At 49.1% G+C, this 21204-nt stretch overlaps 1 protein-coding gene across 1 annotated transcript in view; it reads left to right on the top strand.

Annotated features, from left to right (window-relative positions):
• Positions 1–942: 942 nt before the first annotated feature.
• TMEM184C (transmembrane protein 184C) overlaps positions 943–21204 on the top strand; it is a 591213-nt gene continuing 570951 nt past the window's right edge. Inside the window, exon 1 of the mRNA XM_069631247.1 lies at positions 943–1289. Within this exon, the coding sequence (XP_069487348.1) occupies positions 1173–1289 (117 nt within the window). The 5' untranslated portion in view covers positions 943–1172. The remainder of the gene's footprint in view (positions 1290–21204) is intronic.

A 21204-nucleotide genomic window follows, 5' to 3' on the forward strand; every position in this document is an offset into this window, starting at 1 on the left:
TTCTCAGCCATGGACATCCGGCAGGCCCCCCCATAGTGATGCACCCATGATCACAAGATGTGAGTGTTGGGGCCTGCCCTGGTCATCCAGCAGGCCCCCGGTGCTAGGTGATACCAGCACCATCGGGGGTGGGAGCTGCGCCTGCCTTGCCCCTGACCATGCAGACCTCTGCGACCATGCTGCCCCAAGGGTCCCACGGCATCAGGGCACGCAAGCCGGTACCCCCGCGTGTAGGCCTGAAGCCTACATGAAATGAGAGATGGGAGTCTGCAGCCGTTCTGCTTCGTGCCTGCAGGGCTGGCTCCCTTTTATTAGCTTGGGCCTTGACGCCCATCTTAAAAGGGCAATACAAAGGGGAAGGGACACATCCCCTTAAAGGGGCAACCCACACAGGAGGGTTCACTACACAACAGCCATGATAGGGCTGCCTCACACCATGAAGTGTAATTTTTGCCAGTGAGGGATAATATATTTTCCCATTATTTGGATATTTGCATATGTAAGATGTTTATTTCTTTGATTTTTTTTTATTTCGTGTAGAATATTTAGCCAGGGTAACAGTAAAGTGTTTCCAGAGACACTTTAAACTTAATCCAACTCCCCACACTTCAGTTGAACCCGTGGCCGATTAAATATCACGAGTGGGCATGGCCTCAATGCACAGTTCTATCAGAGCATACCCACTTTCTTTTTTATTACCAGAGTGAATCTTCTCAAACCGTGCATAAAATAGTTAAAGAAATAAACATCAAGCACGTCCAGTGACAGATTTCCGAGAAACGTCAGATGACAGTATCCCCAGAAAGCCAATCACTGCGTAGTTGGTAAACATGGAGGCGGGGTAAAAGGATTGTGGTTAATCTTATTGGAGTAAATAGTTTCGTGCAGAATGATGGTTCGCAGCCCAACCAATCATTACAGGCGGACACTGAAGGCGGAAGCAGTGGACTCTTGTTTACTGTCTAGCCTGCGCCGGGTGCCGGAACGTAGGGAGTGGGGTGTTGATCTAGCAGGCATCGTTTTTGCGGGTGTCCCACTTGTTGCAGTGAATCGGATGGTGTGTTCTCCGTATGCTGTTTTTGGCTTGATCCCTTCCACGAAGCTGTCGGTCAGTGGCCCATCTCGGGGCGGTCAGCGTTCCCTTGCACCCCCATTGCAGTGCCCCCACGGTCATGGCGTGCACGTGGAGGAACTGGCGGCGCTGGATCCGGCCGCTTGTTGTGCTGCTGTATGTGTTGGGGCTACTGGTCGCTATCCCTTTATGTGTCTGGGAAATGCACAAGATGCAGGTAAGAGCCGCGCTCCCCGCCGATCCAGTATTTCTGCGCTACACTGTTAAAGGCACAGGCCATTTGTTTAGCCTGTGAGCAGCGTACAGGGGAGCACTTGTATCGTGTATGCGTGCTGAGGCTGTCGCATTAAGTGGAGCTACCTTAAGTTAATGTGCTTTTATATTGCAAAACATTTTTTTTAAATGATTTTAAAAAAATAATTTCATAGAAACAAGCATTGACACTGCCAATAGTTTTGGCGTTACTGTTCTTTTCTTGCATTCATAGGCACCATGGTGCAAGGAGGAGAGTACACAGTTTTAAAGGAGAATGCAATGATGGGTGTAGGTGTGCAATCAATGGCATGAGAAGTGGGACAGAGCCACAGAGGCCTTTGATAGAAGAGCCACAGAGGCCTTTGATAGAGGGTGGCGATGAGCAAGAGGAAATATGAGCAAGAAAGGGTGAGAGAGTAAGAGAAAAAGTGAGATTAAGGATGAGAGAAAAGGTGAGGTATGAGAACAAAGGTGAGAGTTGGAAAAGTGGGGATAAGGGAATATCTTCAAGAATGCAAGAGAGAGCAGCAGCGTGCGCCGGATGAAAGAGTGTGACAGCACGTGCAGGGAGCGAAAGAGTGTAACGGCGTGTGCAGGGACAGACGGAGAGAGAGTGAAAGTTTGTGCAGGGAAGAGCGAGCGATGGCGTGTGCAGGGTGAGAGAGCGATAGCGCACGTGGGGAGTGAGAGAGCGACAGTGTATGGACCGCTACACCAGGGCTAACATTGTCCTGCTGAGATATGAGTCCAGGTTGCACAGACAGGCTTATCTTAAGATGTGTGAGGGCCCATTTCTGGTTGGGGGCGGGGCATTCTTGTCTAGAGAGGAAGTCTAAGGCATACATTATAATGGAGACAAAGAAACACAGCTTGTTTGTTTATTTATATATAACGCACTCCAGACCCAAGGGAATCAGGGCACGAAAGTTACAGGAATGTTCTCGGCTTGGTTACACAGATAAATACATTAGCAATACAGGTACATACATGCACAGAATGGTCACAAGATAACAGTAAACATTGAAGTTATACATTAAGTTACTGTCCACTTGAAGGTATTTACAGCCAGTGGGCACCCGGTAGGGAAGATTTGAGCCGATGGTGCATTTAGATCTTAAATTCTGATATGGCTGATCTTCTCGGATTGCAGGAGGAATGGAGTTTCAGAGCTGCCTGCTTTAGTGGGGAAGCTATTGCCACCTAACTTAGAGAGTTTGAATCTGGGGACAAGGAGGGAGTTGCTGTGGGCTAGTCTGGAGGGTCTGGTGGAAGTCCTTTTTTGGAATCTCTCGGCAAGATAGCTGGGGGCAGCATTGTTCAGTGATTTGTGAGTGAGTGACACAATTTTCAGTTTGATTTTGTCGTTTGTGGAGAGCCAGTTGTTTTGCTGCCTAATCTCAGAGATATGGTCTCTCCTAGCCGCTCTGAGGGTGTTGTTTTGGAGTGTTTGGAGTTTCCTGATGGTTGCTTTGTTTGAGCCTATGTAGAGGGTGTTGCAATAGTCAAGTCTGGACAGAATGAGGGCTCTGGCCAGGATGATGCAGCTGGTGTTTGAGAGGAAGGGTTTACCGGTTCTGATGAGTTTGCATGTGTAACCGGTAGTGGAGGCCAGCATGTTAACTTGTTTGTTGAAGGAGAGGGTTGAGTCGAGATAGAAGCCAAGGGTTTTCACCGCATTGGCCACTTTAATAAGGTTGCCGTCAATTATGAAGGAGGCGTATTCCGTCCCAAGTTTTTTGAGGTTTGTGGAGGTGCTTAGAATGATGAGCTTTGTTTTTGTCGTCATTCAGGCAAAGACCATGATTAGCCATCCATGCCTGGATGAGATGCACCCTATTCACCAAGGCCAAATCCTTTACATAATCTCCTGAAAGTGGGAGGAGAATCTTTGTATCATCCGCATAATTAGTCTAGGTGATACTTGGATTGTCCAGATCATCGAAAAGGGGCTTAGTGAAAATGTTGTATAGCGTACGAGAGTTGGAGGATCCCTGGGGGACGTCGCATGTGATAGGGATAGGGTCAGTGGCTGCTGAGGGTGAGAATACCTGCATGGTCCTTTCACATGGGAAAGGCTCAATCCAGGCTATGGCCTCCCTGGAGAAGTGAGCAGCTGAGTCTAGGTGGCCGCATAAGACCTTGTGGTCAACCAGGTCGAATGCAGCCGAGAGGTCAAGGAGGAGGAGGAGGGCAGATTTCCCTTTATCTCTTAATTCATCGACTTGTGTCTTTAAGTCTATGAGGGCTGTCTCTGTGCCGTGTTGTGGGCGAAAACCAGATTGGCGTGCTCCCAGGATATGGTGTAGTTCCAGGTATTTCTGGATTTGTGTGTAGGCAACCTTGTCGAGGATTTTTAATAGAAAGGGTACGGTCGTGATAGGCCGGTAATAAGTGGGTATTGACGGGTCAAGTGTTTGTTTTTTTTTTAGTAGGGGAAGCACCCATGATTCTTTAAGGTTAGCGGGGATGCACTTTTTGCACTTTTTTATGGAAAGAAACATGTTGGATGTATCTTATTGTGAGTGATGGTGAGAATGTATGGAGTGTTGTATGTAGTTTAAAATTGTGGATTTGCACAGCACACAACACTTTGTTGACACCACAGATAGTATAGGGCTGTTGACCTATTTGCCCTTAATCTGACTATATTACTGTCTGACATAACTTTTTTGCACTGTTCCATTGGTTCTGAGTAGATATCCCAGTTAGATGATCACATTTTGTGCTTTCATCAGATGTATGCTTTTATGTCAAAATCCACCTTAATCTTTTTAACATTTGTGCATTTTTTGTGACGATATTCCACATATGAATAAAATTGTTTATTTTTTTATATATTTGATTGTGCTTCATAATTTAATGTACTAGAAGCATTGTTTGTCGTGCTTCAATGGTCTGGTCTTTGGCATTCATTTTGCAACAAATTGAGCATGTTGCCCCTCCAACCTTTTTGTGTTTGTTTCTAAAGGTGACATACCTAAATGAGGGTCGGTTGGAAGTGGGCATTCTATTCCCTCATCCTTGTGTTATGTTTGTTAGCAGGGATGATGCCAGATGCAAATGAAGCATTAATGAGGTTGGAAACAAAGGGGGCTAGGTCCCCTGCTGCGTCAAGCTGGGCTGGGCTGGGGTCACCCTGGCAGTTGGAGGGTTTGAGTGAAAGTATGATTCTTTCGACTTCAAGGATAGCTATTTTAGAAAATTTGAAGCGAGTGGGTGGTGAGCTGGGAGAGGTAGGTGTCTTAGAGTTAGACTGTGGCAGTGGTAGCAGGAATGTGGGGTGGCGGTGGGTTGATGGGCGCGTTCAAGGAGGCTTTTTTTGGGGCTATTTTACTTTGGAGAGTAGTTTTGTTATTGGAAAGCGCATGTTGGATGCCGGAGCACCAGTTTTTGTCTTTTTGTCTTTGGTGCATATATCTGGTGTGGAGATAGGGGTTTCTATCCCTTTGAGGATGGTGAATAGCTCCTTCCTGCTGGAGTTAGCTTGGGAGATCCGGGTGTTATAATTCCTTTTTGGCCAGGCAGATTTCTTTTTTGTTTTTGTAGAGGGTGGAGATTTTGATGAGTTTAGTTTTCTTGACTTCCAATGGGAGTAGTCACCAGGCGGCCTCGCAGGTTCTTTTTTTTTTTTTTTTTTGTCTTAGGTCTTTGAGGTGTGGGGTGAACCATTTGTTCAAGTGAGTTTTGGGTTTGCTGGGTCTAAGTTTGAGCGAGGCAATTATATCTAGCGATGTTGCCATGATTTTGTTGTACTCGTCGACCAGTGTACCTGGATCGGTGCTGTCTGGAAGGGAGTTGAGAGTGGGAAGGGTGGCTGGAATGAGCCTCTCGGGTGTGATGTTCTTTTTGCTTCTTGTTATGGTTTGGGGGTGGAGGGTTCGGTGGGGATTGTGATGGGGAGAGGTCTGGTGGCGGGGAGAGAAAAGGACACGATGGAGTAGTCTGACCAGGTCAAAGGGGAGATGGAGGTGATGTTAGCATGACAATTGTAGTCAGCTACCCAATCTAGTATTCTTCCTTTATTGTGAGTGGGTGTGGAGACTTTTTTGGCGTAGGCCGGGTTCGGTCAGGGTGGTAGCGGTGTTGAGGGCCAGTTTATCAAGGGGATCATTGAGACCCAGGTTGAAGTCGCCAAGGAGTAGAACTTGTGATGAGTTTTTGAGGTTATTGGAGAGTATGGAAGAGGTAGCCTCCTCGAATTAACCAATGAGTCCAGGTGGACGATAGATCAGGGTTAGGGTTAAGGTTTGTGAGTTGGCCAGTGGTAATTTGGCTGTGAGCGTTTCGCAGGATTGGACATTTTGAGAAGGGGCAAGTCTCATGGCGAGACTAGATTTGAAGATGATGGCGATACCTCCTCCTCGGGACTCCTGTCTATCGTGTCTGAGAATATTGTAACCATCAGGCACAGCTACCATGAGTATGGGCCCTGCTGCAGCATGAAGCCATGTCTCAGTTAAGGCGAGAAAGTCGAGGTTAACGGCTAAGATCTGCAATTTCTGTGGCATGCGCTACCAATGACCTGGTTTTTAGAAGGGCCCCATTGAGTGGTGGTATATGGGTGTCTTTGCTTGCAGTCTGGTGTGTGGAGTTAGGAGACTTGGGATGAAGAGCCGCGTATTGCTCAATGGTGGCCTTACTAACTGGGGGGTTATTGTGAGGTTTGGAATTGGAAGTATTTTGGATCGTTGGGACTGGATGAGTCTAGAGGGGGTTCAAATAGTTTATCCAGTCTTGATTTAAGTCTGGAATTTCTGATAATTGTGTTGCAGGAATAGGAGGTGGCTTGGCTCTGTATAGAGAGGCTGGACTTCTGTATGGTGACAGATGCAGTGATTGTGTAGCAGGTCAGGTTCAGAGGGGCGAAAGTCTGTGGACTGGTGAGGCACAGTGAGGTAATGATAATGGCCTGTGTACCTAGAGCGGTAAGATAGACTAAGGAAGTCATAAGAGGATAATGTTCTGGGTAGCAGAGGAAGTGCGGACCAGAATAGGTTGATTCAATTTGTCGTGGGCTAGATAGTGCTGTGGGATAGGCTAGTTAAAATTATCATAGGGCTGGGAAACACAGTGGATATCAGAATAACACAGGACTAGGTAGCGTAGTTGAATAGGCTAGTCCTAGGCATCACAGGGCTAGGTAATACAGTGGGATAGGCTAGTTCAAAATATCACTGGGCTAGGTAATACAGTGGAATAGGCTGGTTCAAAATATCACAGGGCCAGGTAATACAGCGGAATAGGCCAGTACAAGGCATCACAGTGGAATAGGTTAGTTAAAAATAACACAGGGTTAGGTAATACAGTGGGATAGGCTAGTTCAAATATCACAGGGCTAGCTAGCACAGAAACTATAGCCTATAAACATCTGGTTCATTTAACACAAGGCTAGAAGCTTAGTAGGATAGGTAGAAACCATTTATCACGTAGCACATATTTGCAAAACACAGTAGAGTAGGCTGGTTTTGCTTATCATAGGCGTGAGTGGTATAGAGGGACAGGCTAGTTCATTTATCAAAGGGCTGGGTAGCACAGTAGCTGTATACTAGAATAGGCTGGCTCTAAATATCATTGCTGCAACGGGGTGCGCTAGATAGATTGACATTAGCGTAGGTAAGGTGAGGAGAGCTGGTAGTGTGCAAATGTAAAAATAGCAAAACTGTGAGTTAACACAAGAATATAATGGTGATGTGTGGTCTGACTTTGTGAATCAGGCATGTTAGAGTCTTGACATATCAGTCGCAGGCTGATCGTAGAATCAAAGTAATGCGCATCCAGCAGTATTCGAAAGACTGCGGAGTAGCACGACAGTAATACTGGGTTACCCCTGGAGTATGTAGGGTTATAGTCCTGCAGGCTTAGTTTGGCATTAGTATGCAGGTGTGCTAAGTAAAGAGCACCTGTGTGCTGGTGGTGCCGCGGCTTCGAAGGAATCGGGGTGTGTTCAATGTACTTAGTTAGTCGTTACTGCAGGCGATCGTGGCCGGTGTTTGAAGGGGAAGCTGGATGGCTGGTGTCAGCTCTCATCAGCGAACAGGGGCAAACAAGGCCTTAGATAGCCTTTGATAAGGCCGGCTCTTCCGCCTGCCGGCGGATTTGTGGGCAACTTAAAGACTGTTGCTTAGCAACCAACGAAACGTTGAGCCTCGTTATGGCGCTGCATCGCGCCCGACATTTTGTTTTGAAATCGATGACGGGGCGCATGTAGGCGCGGGGCCTGGGCGGCCTGAGTGAAGAATGGCTGTAGATCTGGGCAATTCTTGGCACGGGTATGAAGCGGCTCGGGCCCTCCAGTGATGGGGGATAGCTGGAAGTTGATAGCCGCAAGTTATTGCGAGGCGGCCCACAGGGAGCAGAAACACTAAATGTCCACTGCAAGGCTATAATTCCTTCTTTGTCAGGGTTAAAAGGTAACTAGGTGGTAACACGTCTGTGTACCCCAAGGGTAGTTAAGTCGCAGCCCGGAGGGCTCCAGCCAATGCAACTTGTAAGGAGAGTGCTGCAAAGAGCAAATATATTTTAAGCCCCAGATTGTAAGGAATATATTGCCAGTATTGACTTTTGACTGACAAATGGGGGCAGCTGCCCGGGCTCACCTGAGGCCCCTTTCATCTGAAAGTGCTGAAAAGCCCTGACGCCGTCCTTGCACACAGATAACTACAGCAGCTGCATCAACATACACGTCGGGTGACCTAGACTAGAGACCACAGACAAAATCACTGGGACTATCTGTCCCCCAAGGAGTGCATCACAGGGCTACCGTGTGGCAACATACGGGTTTGTTTTGCATAGTTCTTCTTTGTCCCAAGTGTCCTTGAGACATCTACCCTCCTGCACCTGAAATTCTCAACAAATGTTTCCTGACTGTGCAGTAAATCTTTAAACAAAATCTCTTTGAGATTACCGATAGTGTAATATTCACAAGCTTGTGCCCCCTTGTTTCTCTTTTGCACATGCACATATCTCTGTAGCAGGAACATTGATTGACCTTCTAGGCTACCATGCACATTGACTTCAGTTTTCCGTATAGATTTTGAATGCACTAATTTGCGCAGATGCGACGGAGGAGTGGCTGTGAAATGGAAACGGCGCATGTGGGAGAGAAACCGTTTCCTGCCCCTCTGTGGCTGTAGGGGGCGCTGCCACACACCTGATGGTCGGAAGATTTTCATGTGGACTAGCTCTGGGTCCTGTAGCCCCGCCCTCCCTATCGCAGATCCGGGACTGTCTTATGGTGTAGTCGGAGCCAGAAAGGGACCGAAACTTAATGCAGAAACCAATTTCAAACTTCAACAACTTCGAGCCGCCCCTCCTCGCATTATAACCTCACGCAGTGGTTATGCTTAATATTATCAATTAAAAATGACATATGTCACCCTATTCAAAATAGAAGTTTAACACAGGAGACAGTATTTATATTGTATATCGAATATTACAAATTCAGTTTTCATCCACATTTAAAACAAAAACTAAAAAAACACCTAGCTCCTTCAGCATACACGCCATAAAAGACAGGCTTTCCACAGAAGACACACAGTTCTAGTGCTGCCACAAAATCCCCAAAGTGGTACATGCACATCACGACCACAACCACATATATGAACGGCAAACGCCATGAAAATCATGCACACAGCCATAACCTGGGCATTTGTCCATTAGTTAGGCCAGTGTATCACCCATTTCTCATTCTTGCCAGCCCCTTTCCTTTCCCCTATAGTAAGGTGCTGAATGAGACATTTTCTTTTGGTTTGGCGTAACAAGGCCGCAGATTTATTTTCACATATATACAACCACAGCAAACAGATCTTGAAAATAGTTCCAAAGATGTAGCGACTGCTCCTTGTCCTGCTTCCCCCTTTTTATCCATGTCCATTGCAGGCCCAACTCCCCCAAGACCTTCGAGTCTGAGAACCGCCTGCCCCTGCAGGTATTTGCAGACTGGGGGAGCGCCGTTTGTTGGAGGGAAGCTGAGCCCCAATTGCTACTGCCAGACACCCCCGCCGTTTAGGCTCCCAGGAGGCGCTGTCCAGACTGGGCGAAGCCCCTTCCGGTTTCGCAATGGCTCATTCGGAGTCTTTCTCTTCTCATTGGTCGCCACAACACCGCACTGTCGTCCTGCGACAACGACGTTCAGGCTCTGCCGTAGCTGTAGGGTGGGTGGGTGGGAAAACGAAATCCTCTCCTGGTTGACGGGCGCCCGGCTGCTGGAACAGCTGCAAGTGCTCCTGTGCCGGGCGCCCGCTGCATATGAAGCCCTTGCTCCTCCCCTTTCCATTGTTGCCCTTCGCGGGCTTACTGTTGCGTTTGGCGCTCTTTTGGACTCTTGCCGCCCTCTCCCCTGCCCCCGAGGGGGGAGGGAGGACGAGAGAGCGGAAGGAGGGAGGCCCCTGCCCCGGTTATCGGGGTGCCTCCTCCATTTTCTTTCTGTATTTCCGTCGTCACCTTCATAACCTGGGCATTTGTCCATTAGTTAGGCCAGTGTATCACCCATTTCTCATTCTTGCCAGCCCCTTTCCTTTCCCCTATAGTAAGGTGCTGAATGAGACATTTTCTTTTGGTTTGGCGTAACAAGGCCGCAGATTTATTTTCACATATATGCAACCACAGCAAACAGATCTTGAAAATAGTTCCAAAGATGTAGCGACTGCTCCTTGTCCTGCTTCCCCCTTTTTATCCATGTCCATTGCAGGCCCAACTCCCCCAAGACCTTCGAGTCTGAGAACCGCCTGCCCCTGCAGGTATTTGCGGACTGGGGGAGCGCCGTTTGTTGGAGGGAAGCTGAGCCCCAATTGCTACCGCCAGACACCCCCGCCGTTTAGGCTCCCAGGAGGCGCTGTCCAGACTGGGCGAAGCCCCTTCCGGTTTCGCAATGGCTCATTCGGAGTCTTTCTCTTCTCATTGGTCGCCACAACACCGCCACGCCAAAGGTGGGTTACCGCCCACTGTGGCTCCCCCCTTTTCTTATTTTGTAGTTCTAGCAGTTCTGAGTACACCTTGCTGCCCAGTGCAACTCCGTCTATCCTCCTTTGACCAGGGATCTCACCTTTGCCGGTTGTGCCTGTTCTAGGGATACTTCAGTCCCTTCAGTCCCCTCCATCTTTCCGTCATACCTTGACCTGCTCTTGCACACCGGCTCCCTGTTCGACCACCGTTTTGAGGCCAACTGCCTCCCCTTTCTTCCAACCATCCCTTGGTAGCCCCAACTCTCTCAACCCTCCGCCCTGCAGGTGTTTCTGGGCTGAGAGAGCGCCATTTGCTCGAAGAAGCGGAGCCCTCGTTGCCACCACCAGACGCCTCTGCCGTTTTAGGCTCCCAAGGGGCGCTGGCCCGACTCCGTTTCTTGCATAGTCCAACCATCTCCTTCGTAGACACCGCTCTCTCAACCTTCCATACCTGATGCCCACCTGCCCCTGCAGGTGTTTTGGACTGAGAGAGCGCAATTTGCTCGAGGAAGCTGCGCCCTCGCTGCCCCCACCAGACGCCCCTGTCGTTTTTAGGCTCCCAAGAGGCGCCGGTCCGACTCCGTTCCTTGCCCAACCGTCTCTTTCGTAGACACAACTCTCTGAACCCTTTGTGCCTGATACCACCTAGGGCCATTTGTTCGAGGAAGCGGAGCCCTCGTTGCCACCACCAGACGCCCCTGCTGTTTCAGGCTCCCAAGGGGTGCTGGTCCGACTCTGTTCCTTGCCTTGTCCAACCATCTCCTTCGTAGACACGACTCTCTCAACCCTCCGTGCCTGATACCCCCTGCCGTTGCAGGTGTTTTTTGGGCTGAGATAACGCCATTTGTTCGAGGAAGCGGAGCCAACGTTGCCACACCAGACACCCCTGCCTGTATTTGAACAGAAAACAATTTGTTATCCCCCCAATGCAGACCTGAAGCATACTGTGGACACCTTTTTTGGACTTGTAGGCTGTGTCCCAGAGGCATTGCTTTGTGGATAGGTACCTTCCCCCATACATAAATTCATTTGTCCGCTGAGTGAATAATTAACCACCCTGCCTTTTCCGGGAAATCTCGGTCGGTGCCCTCGCTACCTGTCCGTATGGATCATCTCCCCCAAGTAATGCCTCCTGGAAAACCCTTTCTAATGGCTCCTGAAAACCAACCAGCATATTATCCATCGACATTCCTCATAACTACTAGGTACTCCCATATCTAAACAACTTCAGGCCATGCTACCGCCTTCTTCCGAATTGCATTCTGGTATTTGTAGTCTCGTTATCCAGAAGTGGGGCTTATTTGTATCTATACAACCTATACTATTAGCCATCATTATATTATCCACCAGCAATGTTTCCGCTAATCTTTCAGTAATTGTGCCTCTTAAAAGCATGTTAAGTCCTGTGGCACGCTATCCTGTCCTAAAGACGTAGAAACCCACTTTAAGAAACCATTACACGGTCCAGATGCATCCTAACATTTCTCTTGGATGTTGCATAAAAGTCCAAGCACACGAGTTCCGCACGTTGCTGTGTTATGGCAAATGTACTTAACTATTCACCTCCCGCGGGAGGGACCAGTGACTCACTACGCACAGCAGTGCCCCCCCTATGCAACACTACCCGGGGCTGTCCCCCCAAATGCCTTGGACACATGCCCCCCTGCCCCAAGGCAAGGCGCTCAACCCAGGAGATATGCACGCACCCATCTCTTAAACCCAGCAGTTTTGGGCTGTGTATAAGCCTAAGGGATACGCCTGGCACCATTCCATGGCCATGCACCCCTCTTGCCCTGCTACCAACGATGGCTAGTGAATACCCCCGACAACAATATTACATGGCCATGCACTTACCCTGTTACCATCAGTATCCAGTAATACCACAGGAAACCATATCCCATGGCCATGCACTTACACCATGTTTGCACCTACTAACATCAATGGTCAGAAAATCCCTATTCGTTGAAAGTCTTCCCTATTATTCGTGTGGATGTTACTGGAAACCAACTCTGCTTACATTCGTTTTTTGGAAAACCAATCCCCTGCATGTATAATGAAAGAAAATGCCTTCACTGAAAGCCGCCATTTTTCCATTTCCAAACCCTTGAGCACCTTAAACTATGCGTAGCAGCTACATGAAAGCTGCATTATTCAGAAATGCACGTGGCAAATGCCTAAACGCATTCTGGGACTTATAGTCTTGCAGGTATACGGGGAACTAAACCCCGGCCAGGAGCATGACTGCGTCTGGCATAAATTGAATCTACAGAATAAAAAAGCCAATCTGGTATCAATCCTGTGCCCAACTACCATTCCCATAATGCACCAAAATGGGCTTGAAACCTTAAACGCAAACTCCTAAACACGGCCACTGACCCCCCTTTCAATTCGGCCCGCCAGTATTGCAGCAGTTCTTTAAAGCTGTGTCCGTACCTAGACCTCCCTGTAACGGCACCACATTGCCACACCAACCTTAGGGGTTGTCCATTCCTTCTGCAAACACGGCCTCCCTGTTTATTTCACAAACACCATATGCTGCCCTGTTGCCCTAAGGGACATGGGCTTCTCCTTGCCCATATCCGCTGGTTAAAAAACTGCGGCCCTTATGGAGTTCAATTCATGGCGCAAGCATAATGCGCCCCTTGGTTCATCATTCCTTAAATCACTTAATCCCACAGTATTACCTCAATTACTGCGCCCCAGGGCCATGAACCGTTGGGCGTAGAATTCGAATTAAATACAATACATTACCCTAACAACGCAAAGGGCGAAACTAGGGCAGCATATACCAACAATTAAACCACCCCTGGGCAATTTAGAAAAATGTTTTTCTTCTTCTTCTTCTTCTCTTCCCTTTCTTTTCCTAGTTGGGTATTTATAACGTGCGCGGACCCGGGGATCGAACCTGTATTGCTTTGTGTCGTCGTGCTTCCAAGGCGAACACGTTGCCGCTGAGCTACTGTGCCCTTTCACACATAGCATCCCCTTCATCAATAGCATGCCGTCTGCCCTTAGCCGCCCCGCAAACCGCTAGTATAAGAAATAAAAACACGGCGTTCATCACCTAGCTCCTAACATCATGCTAGCAGCCGACCAGCGACATTGCATTGTCGAATACTATCTCCGCCCGACATCAGCAGCATCAAACCCAGCAAACACGTTGTTCGGTTGCCGCGGTAAGAGATTATCACACTTGCTATTAAGTATATATCATTATAACCTTAGCCGTGTATTATATACCATTGGACCCAGAAAACAAAATGCTGCGCGGCATTTTACCATACTAAGTCCTCCTTAAACAACAATGCTCCCTCACCTCAAGTACCTTCCTGTTATGTTAGCCAGCGCTTTGCCGTGATGAGAACAACAACCAGTCTCTCCCTTAAGGAGCTGCATTTATAACAAACAAGTTCCGGTAAGAGCTGTTGTTCCCAGGGCCTCCCTCATCCTGAGCACTAGTTTTGTGCTTGGGGCTCATTCAAAAAACACGATAATCATACCGTAAGCATTCATAAATACAGCTGCTCCGTGTGGCAGCACACCCCTTCTATTATCTGTGCTTTCGATAACGCGGGCTATTTCTAGAAGCACACAATCCACCACCGCCCCGGACACCTACCACGCGTTGGTATTCCTGCGCCTGCACCCGGTGGCCCAAAAAGTGGAACAAGGTGGCGCCCGCGCTGTAACCATTGCCTTAGTGACCTCACAGTTGGCAAATGCACACCACCTCCCTCATGTACAATATGCCGGGCAAAACTATTTAACAACAACCATTAAACGTACTGCAATTGCTGCATTTCATTCCCTGGCAACTGAGAACGAGAGTTCCTTTCATGCGTTTCCTTTGTCTACTCGCCGTCATTCTCCCCGAACGTGACCGTAAATGCCACGAACCACCGCAGATGGGACGCAAACCCACATTTTCTGGCCTAGGAGGCCAGTGCCTTATCCATTAGGACACTGGGACCACTCCATTACATTCATTTCTTCCTAATCATTACCCCTACCTTGTACAGCCGGTCAAGTGACACAGCGAGCAGAGCGCTCGCTCCGACATCCGCGCAGAGCCCGCCAACGCAGGCTCGCCTCCCGGGAGGGCCCAACCCAGCCCTCCATCCCGACACCGTGGGTAACAATAAGCAGCGCTCCGCGCTATACAAATGGCAAACCATTCTCTTTCTTATTATTATTATTATTATTTCCCAAAACTGCACGGCTAAACCACGATGTAGGCATGCGAAGGACTGGACCCGCCTGCCCCACTTGCTCCTCCTATGTTGCCTTCTGCCGTTAAGCCCACTCGTTGTGGCGGCCCTACCCTCGTCGCGCAGGACGCCGGGACTGATCAGCCGTCCCCTGCTGCTGACCCCCAGCCCTGTGATACCCGCCACGAGACCTAAATCCATTACTTCGCGGACCCGCCCTTTGCTCAAAGCGCCGCGGCCGCCACAGGACAGGGGTCTATTCTTACAACCCCGAAGGCGCCAGCGCACCCATACTGGGCCCGTTCTACCGCCTTCCCCTCTCCCTTAGCCCAGCTCCTTACCGGACCCCTATTCCTGGCTGCCGCGCGGTTGCTGGAAACCCGGCACAAGCTGGAAAACCTTCTTCCACTCGATCGGGAACACTGCACAACATCCCGGACAACCAACACTGGAACCCTCCTTCCTCCATGTCCGGAACTGCACAAAACGAAATCCTCTCCTGGTTGACGGGCGCCCGGCTGCTGGAAGAGCTGCAAGTGCTCCTGTGCCGGGCGCCCGCTGCATATGAAGCCCTTGCTCCTCCCCTTTCCATTGTTGCCCTTCGCGGGCTTACTGTTGCGTTTGGTGCTCTTTTGGACTCTTGCCGCCCTCTCCCCTGCCCCCGAGGGGGGAGGGAGGACGAGAGAGCGGAAGGAGGAAGGCCCCTGCCCCGGTTATTGGGGTGCCTCCTCCATTTTCTTTCTGTATTTCCGTCGTCACCTTCATTGCATGTGTCCTCACCTGCAGCTCACTGCCTTCCTGGGTTTAGTGGGGGGCTGAGGCAGGCCTGATGGGCCCTGTATTCAGGGAGGCTGGTAGAGCGAAGCAGTCAAGAACGTTTGGAGAGGAGGCTGGGGGATCAGGTTTCGTGTCACATGCGCAGGCCACATCACACCCTGCTTGTGAGCGGCTGCCAGATGCCAATGGACGGTGCGGGCAAAAGTAAAGGCGCTCTAACATGAAAGTAGCCAGTGCTACGTAGGGGGAACCCTGCAACTGGAAAGCGGGGGCAAGTAACCTGTGCCCCAAGAAGGGCAGGGAAAAGGAGAGGGACAGTTAGTAGAGGGGGCAAGACAGGCACACCGTCCTCTCCTCTCCCACCCCCTCAGACTCCTGGGAGCCAGGCAGGATGAGGGGCCAAGTAACACTTCTGGCAAGACAAGAAGTAGGTGCTAAGCACCCCAGGGCAGGGGAAGCAGGAAACTCACAGGTAGGGACAATGAGGCACCCCAAGGTGCGAATTGCAATCTGCTCCAGGCGGCCGTGGGCTGATCACAGCCCCCACACAGGCAGACAAAGCCCAGGGCTAGTCCCTGGCCAATCAAAGGAGCTGCAGGAGCATCTAGAAACCACAATCAGTTTGGGTGTCTGAACGGAGCCCCAAACAAGTATCCTGCATACGCAGTTTACTTTTTCTTTCCCAAAAACCCTCCCACCCAAGAAAAAGGGAGAAAAGAAGGAAAGGAGATAACAGGGCAACGTACAGCACACGCCTGATGGGTAACCTCTGGACCGCGTGCCCAAAAGTACACATTATGTATTGTTACTATGATTATGATTGTTTGGTGTATTATGACATAATGATGTGCAATAAAAACCCACAGCCTTTTTATTACCAACACTCAACCAATGTTTCGTGTGGTACATGGGGGGGGGGGGGGGGTGGTTGATGGGTGTCAGCCACCAACCTCTTGGGAACACCGGTTACACTCAGTATTATCATGAAAGAAATAGTCAGTGAATCTGAAGGCAGCAGGCACAGCCTGGTTACTCGCAGACACAAAAGGTGCATGCCTAGAGCCCCCATCAAGGGATCGTACCACCGCAGGAAGTACACGCGGAGAGGGGAGAAGATATGAAGAATGGAGGAACTCATTGAAACACATGCGAAAATGGTGGAAGCACTCCCTCCTTGAAAACACAAAGCCCAGATGATGTTTCGGCCCTTTTCTCACCAAGCCTCGGTAAGTTGCCATGCCATAGCCATAGACTGCTCCCAAACTCCCCTTTCTCTTTTACAGTGCCAATTCTTTGGGCATTAGGTGGCGCTAGTGCCACCAAATGCGCGAAACCCCTAAACCAACCCTTCATATTTAGGAGGAGAGGATCCAAATTTATTTAGATAAACACGTTGCTTTTTCAAGTTTCACTTTCTCCTAAAATGTAATGCTCACCTGACTCCCACGGGGGCGCTGGCCTGGTTCACGCTGCTGTGACCTCGTCTAAGGTGATGCGCAGGGTTCGGAAGACGGACTGGACCGGGCCCCAGATCTGGCTTGTCTGACTCGCAGAAGTATCCTTCTATAGGTGAGAATAGGGGATTAACTGTCTGCGGGGTAATGCAATCGGCCTCCCACTAACCCCTCTCACCCTCCTCAAAACCCTTCTGTGCTTCCCCGTAGCGTCTCACCTTAGGGTCTGGAAGGATGAGCTCTCCATCCTGCTTCTGATGCAGGGGCGCGTTGGTATCCAGTTACGTCACTGGATTTTCGGATGGGTGAGAACCAAACTTGCTTGGCCTCCAGGTAAGTTTTTCTATAAGTGGTTCCCCTTGTGTCCATGCATTAATGTTCTAATGCTAGTGTCTTTTTCCCCATAGGGGCCGGGGTACGGAATGCCGGGGAACAGGCACCGACCCGAGGTGAGCGGTGAAATCCTTGTGGAAATCAGGTAAGTCTTTAATGAGTGTTTTGGTAATGTCTTTTCATTCACTCATTAACGCTGATGTCTTTTTCCCCTTAGGGGCCGGGGTCCGAAAATGCCTGGATGCGGCGCGGACCCGAAATGAAAAGGGAATGACCCAACAGGTAAGTCTTGACATGGAGTTTTAGCTTCCCTTTTCCCTTCTTTCTCTCACCTTTGTTCTTGTCTTTTTCTCCCTAGGCGCGGGGGCGCGACTGCGAATCCGGATAGTCCCTGCTGAACATGGAGGCGCCCTGTAAAGGTGAGTAGAATGCGGCGCTGCAGCGATCGATGCGATGTGCTTTTAAAAATAAATGTCTTCCTTTTCAGGATTGTCGGCGAAATGTCTCTGGGATGCAGATTGAGCAGGTGAGGCCTTTTCCTTCTTCTGTTCTCTTGTTCCCTTCCTTTGCAGGTGATTCAGGATGCTGGCAGGTGTGGCAGAAGTCGAGATGCAGGAGCAGACACGGTGAGCGTCCAGCTGCTAGATGCAGAACAACACGAAGCACGTGTGGCTGATCGGGTGTGGTTTAAATAGCCTTGGTAGAAGTTCCAAGAATGTGTCCTTCCTCCAATCGGGTATGTATCCTTCCCCGACCACGCCCGGGTGGTAAATGAGTCCCACAGGTAAAGTAGTTCCTTTCAGGCCTCAAGGAGGCCGGGGTTCTGCAGAATGGTCTGCATCAGGTAAGTGCACCCAAACACTTTCATAATGAGCCTGGCGCCTATGGCGCCAGGACGCTGTCCAAAGGGCTCCTATAAGGGGTTGCTGGGACCTTCCCCGGGGACTTGATGTCCGCTTTGGGGACGCGGGGCCTGAGCCGGCTCCCCGGGAGCGGGCATCATGACAAAAATATCCCACAAAGGCAAGTCAATTCTCAAGATCAAGAGGGATCTTCCTGTTACTTCATCAAAAATGTTTGTGTGTATAGCTGGTCACTAATATAAACAGTGCAGGCAAGTAACATTTTCACATAGCCACATCCGTTTGTAACATTGAATCACAAAATATGTGAAAGAGTAAAAATGAAAACATAACTTAAACAACAGACGATCAGTTAAAAACCTATTAGGTTCCAGTACAGTGTGCTCTTTTGGCCAGCAAAGTTGAATTCTTGGAATCCACAAACTTAACATAACGAAACAGCAAACACAGTAACGTAGTCCAAAACCAAGGGGACGTCCTAAGGGGATGTCCTACTTTAATTATACACCATCTGCAATAGAATGAAATAGAAAATCCTGTACGTGGAGGAAGCAACAGACTGAAGAAAGTAGCCCTCTGAGTGTGAATACACGGGTGATTGGCAAATGCCACCCGCAAAAGGATATGTTTTGGGTGAAAGAAGGTGCTGAGGTGACCTAATCAGTCTCTAGGGCCCCAATGGTCCGTGGTCAACAGTACCCAGTTTCGGTTCTTTGGTGGGTTGACGATGTTGAACCCGGTGTCGAAAGTTGATGCAAGCGGATTGACCTCAGTTTGGGTACAGTGGATCGTGTTGGCCCAAACCACAAACTGGTGTCGAGCAGGTGCGAATGCAGTCGCTCTGTGCATGCGAAGGGGGGCTTTCAGTGATGCAGGCAGGGTTGTTCTCCAGAATTTCGTCGCCAGGCCAAATCTGGCATTAGCTGCTGGGAGGGGTTGATGCGTGATGCCCCATCATATTTGAATCAGCATATGACGGTCGTCAAACTGGTGATCTGGGTGCTCTGATTTGCAGGTGAGTGAATCGGCTGTTTGAGGGCTAGTCAGGTCAAGACATGGTTGTAACCCCTGCCCAGTGTTAGTGTGTGGCTCTCCAGCATTTTGGATTTGGTCCCAGCGTTTAGCAGTTAATTTCGGGCCTAGCAGATGATGGGCTCGGCTAGAGCTCCATGCAGCATTGAGCTGGTTCGAAGTGCAAGCAATAGTTCAGATTAGTGGATGAGTGCAAGCGTATTCCCTCTTGTTCTACAGGTGGGGAACACAGTGCAACCGGTTTGTTGCGGTAGAACAGGAAGCTTCATCTGGTCTGATCTCCAGCTGCCTTGAGGTCCACACAGAGGGACTCAAGGACAGGGTTGTTCCATTCAGGGTCTGCTATACCAGCTTCAGGAGATTCCGGTGCACACTAACAGGTCCTGTTCCACAGCAAAGGTCACTCCCAATGTGCCCTGGAAGTGGGTAGAGCTCTCTTCTTCCTTGGACAGCTCCTTCTTCACCTCGAGCTGAGGGCTTTGGAAAGTGCAACTTTCCCAAAGGTGGTCCAGTGAATTCTTCTCAGGTGTTCCAGAATCCCTAGAAGGGGTGGGAGACCCTTCCTTTTAAAGGCAAATGTCCCCAGGTGATTGGACTAAAGCTAGCCTGCCTTAGTGGAACAATCCCTGCTCATCAATGAAGTGGAGTTTGCCCTTCTGACTTCACGTCCAAGATGCTTTGCTCCAGAGGAAGTGGAGGCACCAGAAAATGGAGAGGGAGGCAGAGAGAAACCAAATGGAAGTCTCCTTCCAATGAGCAGAGCCCTTGCTCCTACTCCGATTCTGCCCGAATCCCTTCCCAGTAAGAACAGAGGGCTTTAGAGATGCAGCTCCCTGTTGTGAGGCTTCTCCTTTTGAATGTGGGTACTCCTTTGATGCTGGTTCCAGGACAGCAGCTTGCTGTGCAGCTTGCTCTTGTAGAGGGTGTTAACGGCCCTCGTAAGAGATCAAAGAAGAGGCATGGCCATTCAGGTTCCTGTCCTGCCATTTGGCAATGTCAACCTGTCTGGGCAGAATAGACATCACCTTCCACAGCAGAGCTGACTCACAGGGACTGACAGTTGCATGTTGACTATTTGGATGTTGCTGCCATGATGATAAGTAGCGCTATGCCTAAATTTAGGCAAAGCTTTATTCAGCGTTTATCCTGCCACCAACATGGGTTACTTATGATCCTAGTAGTTTGGGTAGAGGGGGGCATATCTTAACTGCACATATGTCTGCCATGGGAAATAACTTGACGGGTGCCGGGCACCAGACTGGTTATTCCAGTCATGTGCCTTGCTGCCTGTGGTAAAACATAGTACTGCAAGTACAAGGATGTTAATGTTCTGCCGCGCTTGGGTCGGGATTGGTATTATTATTATGGTATTGTTTTGTTTTGTAAACTTTGTTTTAGTTTTTCAAAAAGTACAGTCAACAATAGAAGAATATCAGGCAAGTGAAAAAATTGTGAGAACATTTAATCAACAGTAAAGAATCTTTGCATAAAAAGAGGGAGGGGAGAGGGGAAAGGAAAGAAATATAAAAGTGGGGGAGAACAGGGGGAAAACCAGCATTAAATATATAGATCATTGAAGACGTGCCAAATGTTAAAAGTATTTGTCCGCTTTTTTTCTTGGCCTCAAAGGATACTCGCGCTCTCTGCCTGAAAGAATCGAGGGATCATGTAAGCATCCATGCACAGAGGTTCTATGGTTGCTCTTCCAAAATTTCAGAATTTGTTTCTTGGCCATCAAAACGGCTCGTCCAAAACAATAAGCTAACGGACAGACTGAGCCCAACCAACCAGGAGCAAACCCAACACATATTAGGGGACAGCAAGGAAGTGAAGGCCTAATACAAGATCCACACGTTGGAGGACAGCATCCCAGAAACATTCTATTCTTCGACACGACCAAAGCATATCCAGGAACAATTCCAACAGTAATAATCCTGGCTAAGCCCACATTGTCTTTATTGGTCCCCTCGAACGATGAAACAATGAGAAATCCGCTGTTGGGTGTACCTTAGTTACAAGTCATGCTCGAATCTAGATGGGCTTGCACATATACGGCCCCAGTCCCCATCAGAGAGTAAACAAACTAAATCATGAGCACCATATGGTTCTTCCGAATTCGGATGCAACATTACATTCACTGGTGTAAGAAATTTGTACACAAATTAAACCGTAAGCGGTATGCTCTTGGCCAAGTGCCAAATTGTGGGGACACTATGCTGGGAAGCATTGAAGGGTCAAAACAAAGTCCCAAAAATGACACACAGCATA

The sequence above is a fragment of the Ambystoma mexicanum genome, chromosome 6q, assembly GCF_040938575.1.
Source record: "Ambystoma mexicanum isolate Mex_15411 chromosome 6q, UKY_AmexF1_1, whole genome shotgun sequence".
Taxonomy (NCBI): domain Eukaryota; kingdom Metazoa; phylum Chordata; class Amphibia; order Caudata; family Ambystomatidae; genus Ambystoma; species Ambystoma mexicanum.